At 42.0% G+C, this 8,849-nt stretch overlaps 1 protein-coding gene across 1 annotated transcript; it reads left to right on the top strand.

Annotated features, from left to right (window-relative positions):
* Nucleotides 1-1,592: 1,592 nt before the first annotated feature.
* On the top strand, nt 1,593-8,318 carry LOC306924464 (eomesodermin-like; the record flags this gene model as incomplete). Its single annotated transcript, XM_079502976.1, has 6 exons — nt 1,593-2,071; nt 2,249-2,403; nt 2,675-2,793; nt 3,190-3,348; nt 7,066-7,127; nt 7,532-8,318. 6 exons carry the CDS (start codon nt 1,593-1,595, stop codon nt 8,316-8,318), a joined length of 1,761 nt encoding a protein of 586 aa, XP_079359102.1.
* Nucleotides 8,319-8,849: the final 531 nt, after the last annotated feature.

Raw genomic sequence — 8,849 nt, 5'->3', positions numbered from 1 at the left:
CGCTTTGATAATAGGCTGCTATCTATGCGTCATCATCACACTTGTGAAGCGCAGAGAGAGCGCTTCAAGACAGACAGACCCTGACTGCACCTCTGCCTCCAACACGCGCCTCAGGCGTTATTCTAGTTGAGCTATTTTACTTCTAGCGTTCTAATTAAGCCTGTTGTTTTCATGTGCCGAAGCTCTTTACAACAAATTTAGCCTATATTTGTATTTTCTTTTCTTTTCTCTTCTTTCCCCCTTTTCTTTTTCCTAACGGTAAGATATGGACATGAATAATTTGATAACGACGTGGACAGGACCGTAGCCTAATTGGTAAGTTTAATTTATTGCTTCTTCTATAGGCCTAAATGCAATGCATTTTAAAACGGGACCATCTGCAATAAAGGGATCATCAATTAACAGTTATTTAAAAAATGTTCAAGTTGACATCCAACTTTTTCTTATAGGACTAATTAAGCTATATGCCATTTGTTCATCATTATTTTTCTGACATCTGAGTGTTTTGTTTTGAGAAACATAACCTTATTGGAGAGAAAAAGATATCCTCCCTTAATTCACTTCGGGCCTCAGTGGAATTCCGAATTTACAGAATTGAAATCACGGCACTGCTAAATAAATATGTGTTTATCTGTAGACTACTTAAAAAGTAATAATAATCATATTTCCCAACTGCGCCTTTTTTTTTACCGACCGCCCGCATGCTAGTGTTTTTTGCATCGTTAGACGCTGATACGCTGAGTGCAATTGATTGATTTATTAGTAGGCCTATTTATTATGCAGAATAGGTGCATTTCAAACGAAAGCACAACTCAAATACAAAACTGTTACTGTGGACGACACCATAAAGCATTACACTTGTTTAGCATTTTCAATTCATCCGAACATTTATGTTATATGTGTGTTGTACATCATGTAGGCCTATGGGGCAAAATCACTCAACAACAACAAAACAAACAAATAAAAATCACAATCACTTAATTTGCTGAATCTGAATTAAATCTAAACCAACAGTTTCACTATAGGCAGCACCACATGTCTTGGCTTAAAATAACAATAATGATTATTATATAGCTAATAATAATAATAATAATAATAATAATAATAATAATAATAATAATAATAATAATAATAATAATAACATCCGATTATGATTTACAGTATAGCCAAAAACGTCCAGAAAACTAAAAGACAGTCTTCAGGGACTATTCTATTCTGTGGAACAATAAAAGCATCAATAACATATCAACCATTATTTGCTATTGGTTTTGTTGTAACAAAATATGCCTCCAAAGTGTAAGCATGCATGCATGAAGTTGGAGAAAAAATAACTCACAGTGCAATTGTGTTGTGCTTCGAAATAAGTCTCTTTCAGAAATTATGAAAATATGATTGGGCAAACTAACATGGACATTTTACATTTATTTACAGCAGAAAATCACTTAATCAGAAGCAACCCGGCCGACACCAGAGACATCAATGCAGTGACCTTTTGACCAGTGACCCGGGACATTGTCTAATTTAGGAGAAAAGTAAGAAATCCGTAATTCTGTAAAAAAAAAAAAAAAAAAAGTTTCGAGAAGAAAAGCGACATGCTCGGCACTGAAGCAGAGAGCAACACCTTCCCCTCGCCCAAGGATGCAACGGATGAGAGACGAAAATCTCCCACCACCGAGGGTGACGATCTAACGAGTGGCAGCCGATACACAGCAGCAGACCGCTACTATATCCCGTCCACCAAACAAAGTCCAGATGCGACGAATCCATGCTCCTTTGTCCCCTATACGGGCCAGTCCGGGACAGTTTATCCTCCACACAGCGGGAGGTATGCCTCCGCGCTTCACCTCGGCTTGCCTCCCATGAGAGCCATGTGTGCCAACGGGCGCAATCAGTTCAGCTCGCCTTATCAATTCGGCCAGAGTTCTGGTTGCATCTACCCGCCCTACCCCAGCACACTGTCCTTACACACCACCGGACCAGGACTGAGGGCCCAAGTCTACCTCTGTAACCGGCCCCTGTGGCTCAAGTTCCACCGTCACCAGACAGAGATGATTATCACCAAGCAGGGCAGGTGAGGGATGGTCTCATTAGGCGCCTATTAGGCTGAATCTGAATGCATTATGGCTATACTATAGCCGCTATACTATAGCCGCAGATGGACGCATGGCTGCCTGTATTATTTACCTTATCCGCTCCTGTGATTCCTGTCTCCATCCATCCATCTCTCGCTGTTTCTTATTTTGTGCAGACGGATGTTTCCGTTTCTCAGTTTTAACATCACCGGTCTCAACCTGACAGCACATTACAATGTGTTTGTGGAAGTCGTGCTGGCGGATCCTAACCACTGGCGGTTTCAAGGGGGCAAATGGGTCACCTGCGGGAAAGCAGACAACAATATGCAAGGTATTGGTATAGCCTTATTAGTTGCTGCGAGAGTGAGGTCTATAGTCAACACCAACCTGGATAGCTGCCCTCCACAAATTCCTATCCAGAATTAGACTATATATATTATATATTATATATATATATTATATATTAGACTATATAGTCTACTAATATGATTGCGTCTGGGATAGGTCTAAATTACTCTTACAAATGAATCGATGTTTATGCGCAGTGTATGGCAGAAAGTTTGAAGTCAGTCAGTAAAACCTTTTTTCCCCCTTTTTTTAAGGGAACAAAGTGTACATCCATCCAGAATCTCCGAACAATGGGTCCCATTGGATGAGACAGGAGATTTCATTTGGCAAGCTGAAACTCACTAACAACAAGGGTGGCAGTAACAGTTCGCAGGTTAGGAAAATCAAACAAATAAACGAGATCTAATTTATTTTCATCTGAATACTGTTTTGTTTATTTATCAATTTTACAGAAATCGTGTATCTCTCCATGTTTTATCACAAACACATTTGGCAGACAACTTTATAACAAATATAGCCTATCCAAACCGTAATAATCATAATCAAACAATATGCAATAATAAAAGAGCCGCAGTGTAAGTGTAAAATGGATGGATTTTTTGAAAATGGTGCCCATTTAGGCCTAATGAATTTGTCTCATTACAGTACAAATATTTGTCTTTGTCCTTAATTGTTGTTCTTTCTTTCTTTCTTTCTTTCTTTCTTTCTTTCTTTCTTTCTTTCTTTCTTTCTTTCTTTCTTTCTTTCTTTCTTTCATGCACACATATAGATGATTGTTCTACAGTCTTTACATAAGTACCAGCCCAGGCTGCACATAGTGGAGGTGACTGAAGATGGGGTGGGCAGCATTAACAATGATGTCAAAACGCACACCTATACCTTTCCAGAGACCCAATTTATAGCTGTCACTGCCTACCAGAACACTGATGTAAGCATGCCTGTGGGAAAAGGAAATGCCCACGTTTTTACATATCATTTTTATTAGGGCTTGACATTAAGTTTTGACATTAAGTTTTTGTCCTTTGGACAAGTCAATTTCCCACAAGCACACACAAATACATTTTACATTTAACTGTAATTTGAATATTTGATGCATATTCTCAGTTTACAAGTTAATATCCCTAGAATGTCTAACATATATTTCATGTATTCCAAATACACAGCCATAGATCGGTCCCACCGCTCGCGGTTAGCAGCGTGACATCCGCGGCATTTAAACTTGTAGCACTACGTGTGCACCCAATAATTCATTCCGAAGATTGGAATAGTTTGGATGACTATAGTTTCATATTCATTTGAAAGTTCTGGCAGAAAAAATTAAATATCTCCACTTTTCCACAAGGAGCTGGACACGGACGACATTCTTTCTGGCGAGGGGCCCGCGGAATGAGTGCAGGACTGAACATATCAAAACTTCCTTTAGTAAGCACAAATGTCTGAGGCACACAGAATAGGTGGTGTGATATCAATTACCCCACACCAATCGCAACACACCTGTCAATTGTGTGCCCCATACGTTTGTGCTTCCCAAACATCGACTGTTCCCAAAGGAATTATTCATATTTTCAGTCCAGTTTTCCTCTTGGAAAAGTGGCGATATTACACCCACGTTTTCTGCCAGAACTTTCAAATGGATATGTAACTATAGAGGACGGTATCTGACTCCAAGTCTTAGGAAGTAATTATTGGGTGAGTATACACATCGCGCAGTGCTACAAGTTTAAATGCCGACGGTCTACTAACCGTGCGCGGATAGGACCGATCTATGGCTGTGTATTTGGAATACATGAAATGTTTGTAAGAACACAGACATATAGGGCTATTACCAATATTGGAAGCCAGACAATAATGCCAGACAATATTGTTGGCTGCTAGGAGCGTCACAGAAAAAGTGAAACAAAGAGTCACTTAAGTACAATTTTAATGCACTTATCCGGAAAGATGTATTACTTGTCCCGGACAACAGGACAAGCCTTAATGTCAAGCCCACATTATTGTTTGTGAATTGTTTGTGAATTGTAATATCATATAGGCCTACTTAACCCTGTCGATGCCAAACTTCACACACACACACACACACACACACACACACACACACACACACACACACACACACACACACACACACACACACACACACACACACACACACACACACAGCAGTTGTTTTTTAATAGAGCGGTCCTCTTGTGTCTCTCTATCACGGGTACAGTCTTACAGAAAGCATCGCCTTCTCCATATATGGCGACTGCCAATTATTGCAGACACTGAACAGAATTTTGCCGATGCCTTGGCTCTCGGCTTGGGCATGCCTGCAATCTGCAGGCCCCTCACGACTGATTTATGGACATTACCGAGGCTTCCAAATATGAACACGCAGTTTACATTTGTAGCCAAGCTGTATAATAGCATCCTTAAGATGCTGGTACTTAAGCACCGTGGTAAGAAATGCCTCTTCCAGACTGTGGTCAAATGTACATGCCACTTCCAAAATGGTCCCTTCTCTACTGTCCTCACCAACAACAACAATATCTGGTGTATTAGCTGTGACATCTGAAAAGGCATAATTTTCATTATTGTGCATGAACATGGCAGTTGAAACACGTGAGTGCTTAACTGCTTATACATTTTGGCAGATGATGAAACATATGAACTTATGTCCTTAGCTAATAGGTCAACAATTCTGTCGTGCCTAGCAATGTACATTCCCTTATATACATACTAGCAGCCATTAAGAATATGTGACAGTGTTTCTGTAACTGGAGTGTGGTCATGGTGCAGACAATGAGGAGGAAACGTGTTAGGGTACCACAGAGAGAGATTGAGTCTGGTTGGAAGGACCTGTAATCTGGCTTTGACTGTAAAGGTGACTATATCCTCATCAACTGCATAATTCTTGTATGAGATACGGTGTGGTCTGCATCAGGAAGGCAAGCTTCCCTTGTAGTTTTAAACCAGTCCAGTGTTGTTGTTGTTTTTGCTGTTGTAACATTACAAGGTACCTCTGTGCATTGACTGGTGATATATGGTGTTCCATATCAATTACAGTACTCCTTACTGAGACCGAACAGTTGGGATTAATGTCCTCAGAAACTGCTACAGATTCAGAGTCAGGTCGAACCCAGCACAGAGATACTCCAGTTCTCACACAGAGGTCATTGAGGTCAGGCCAATCTGACGACACCCCAAACCCAGTAGCATGTGAGTCCATTTTAAGGTTGGGCTTTCTTCTAAACCCCAAGAAACTTGGCTCGCCCTCTGCTGCCAGTGGCACTTTACGCCGTTTCATATCTAGAAACAGAGAAGATCTAGCAAGTTCCCTGACAGTCGTGTCATCACTTTTTAGCATGTTTATCAAGTGAGCCAGCCTTGTGGCGTTATATATCCACTCCACGTTCGACACGCCAAACCCACCGTCCTGTTTGGACTGGAAAATAATGTCTCTGGTGGTGTGGGTGTTAAGCCCGAACCACTTCCTCACAAAGTGAACTACATTATCATTTAGATCACTAAGTGTTTTACATGCTAGATGAACGTTGGAGAAGAGGCGTTGTACTCTAGTCAGGGCACACACACACACACACACACACACACACACACACACACACACACACACACACACACACACACACACACACACACACACACACACACACACACACACACACACACACACACACACACACACACACACACACACACACACACACACACACACACACACCCACACACACACTCTCTCTCTCTCCCTGGATGCCAACGATGAACCTCTGCTCCAAATTTGGATCTGTCCGATATTTCATATTCCATCCTATTTGGCTAACATTGGCTTTCAAAGTTTTCAGGATTGGCCTGTTTTGAACAAAAAGCCTCAAATCAATGCAGTGTGCAATTTATGTGAAATCTTTCGCACTTTCATAGGCTGAGGAATATATCCCATGCACCCTCTTCACATTGGCCTGTTATAGCACCACCAACAGGTGGATTTTTGCAAAACACATTTTTGGAACAAAATACCTCAAATCATCCAATTGCCATCAAAAGCGTAAGAAGAAATGGCACCCTTTTCACATTGGCCTATTATTTTTGGCGGTGCCTCCGCTCCATTATGGAGCTATGTGTGTCCGTATGTCTGTCTCTGTGTCTGCATGTATGTATGTCCGAGCACGGAAAGCTGCAATACCTAAAGTGGCCTGTACAGTTAGCACAGAGTAAAGTGGCACAGAGTACACTACAGTACGAGCCCTGGGCCGTTCCTGGGGCTCTGGATGTTCCGGGGACCCCCGGGGACCCCCACATGGTAACTGTCATTTCTCGACTGATTCGGACACGGGGCGGCTTGCCTGAACGGACCGGCCCGTGGACACGTTCCTGGGGGTCTGGATGTTCCAGGGACCCCCACACGGTAACTCTGTCATTTCTCAACTGTTTCGGACGCAGGCGGCTCCCTGGAACCGGGCCGGCACCCTGGGCGCGTTCCCGGGAGTCTGGATGTTCCGGGGACACCCGCACAGTACAATACAATACAGTACAAACCACAGTAGAGTACAGTAACTATAACAATAAATGTATAGTTGCACCGCTCAGTTTACACATGCAGGTGTGATTTATTTTTCTCTTTTTTTTTTGTCTTTGGTTTTTCTAGATCACACAGCTTAAAATAGACCACAACCCCTTTGCAAAAGGATTCAGGGACAACTATGATTCGTGAGTAGCCTACCATGCTCCATAATCTTCATAATCTTGTCATTTAGTTGTAGACCTGGCATAGTTTCAATGAATGCACACAGATTATCGATTTATTATGATGGTGTTATGATGGTTCATTGGTTTTCCTTGTATCTGTAAATCACTCTGGATTAAGAGTCTGCTAAATTGTAAATTGCCATACATAGTATAGTCAGTATAGTATAGTCACTGTATATGACAATTTATTTTAATAATGCAAACTTTGTTTTGGCATGTAGGAAGTCTTTCACATTTCATGCCCCAATGTTAAATGAACATTTGCTGCCTTTGGCAGGGACATATTTAACACATCATGATATTTGCTACCTCGACTGTGCCCATGCATGTCCAATATATCAAATGTATTACTGCATGTTTTTCAGGATGTATACTGTCACTGAGAGCGATCGCCTCACACCGTCCCCAACTGACTCGCCTCGCTCCCATCAGATCGTCCCCGGGGCCCGCTACGGCATGCAGCCCTTCTTCCAGGACCAGTTCGTCAACAACCTGCCCCAGAACCGATTTTACAACAGCGAGAGGACGGTGCCACAGACCAGTAGCCTGCTCTCCCCTCAGATGGAGGATGCAGCCTCACAGAGGTGGTTCGTCGCCTCCATGCAGCAAGGGGGAAGTGGCAGCTGTACCAATAAGATAGAACTCACCCCATATGAGGGCGACTATTCAAGCTCCCTGCTTACATACGGTATCAAATCCCTGTCCGTCCCAACATCCCATGCCCTCAGCTACTATCCAGAATCTCCCTTCACCATGTCTACAGGCTGGGGGTCCCGGGGGACATACCAGAGAAAGGTCACCCCTCCTAACCTGCCCTGGTCTCCCAAGCCCGTCCCCATGACTGGTTACAGAGAAGACTCGGAAAAGCATGAGCCACGGATAGAGGATGAGATCAGTGGCAATGGAGGTCTGGCCTCACCGTGGACAGACACACAGGCATCGCCATTATTAGACAAGGCAGACTCTGGGGCCTACTCCACCGCTTGCAAGAGGAGACGTTTGTCTCTGAGTGAGTCGAGCACACAGAGATCACCCAGCAACATCAAGTGTGAAGACTTGGCCTCTGCTGCACACAACAGTAGCTCCTACAACAAGGAAACTGTCTCATCTAAAAGTTTAGCAAATTATTACGCCTTCTACTCAAACCACTGAATAGTTTGCCTCTGAAAATTTGGCCTTATTTCATCTCTGTCGGAGATCTTCTTTCCAGTGTCATCAAAACCAGAAACTTGATCATGACACAGGTTACAAGGCTACAATAAAAGTAAGCATTACTTTCCTGAAATCCTACCTTCGTTTCGTGAAAAGTAGCCTACATTTTGCGTTCAGCTTTTGAACAATCAGCTTCTATCTTTAAGTCTATATATTTACACTTTTGAAAGTGCAGAAGCACATTTGTCTTTTTTGTCAACGTAATTATATTTTGTATTCATTGTTATATTTTATTTAATGTCATGTACAGTATTATTAAAAATAATTGCATTTGCCTTCACATTGAAGTTTCCTATTTACAAAACTTGAGATGTTATTTATCAAAGGCTTGTCAATGATTCATTTGTGGACTGTATGATGTGAGGTATACATGCTGTGTTTAAAGATGTTACATTGCAATGTTCACATATTTTATCATAAAATGCCTATTGGTTTAACAGGACATCCGGGTGTGTTTAATTTTCTAAATAA

Source organism: Electrona antarctica (assembly GCF_951216825.1).
Source record: "Electrona antarctica genome assembly, chromosome: 6".
In the NCBI taxonomy this organism is placed as follows: Eukaryota; Metazoa; Chordata; class Actinopteri; order Myctophiformes; family Myctophidae; genus Electrona; species Electrona antarctica.
The sequence above is the reverse complement of the archived record's forward strand: the minus strand, read 5'-3'. Positions and strand labels throughout refer to the sequence as shown.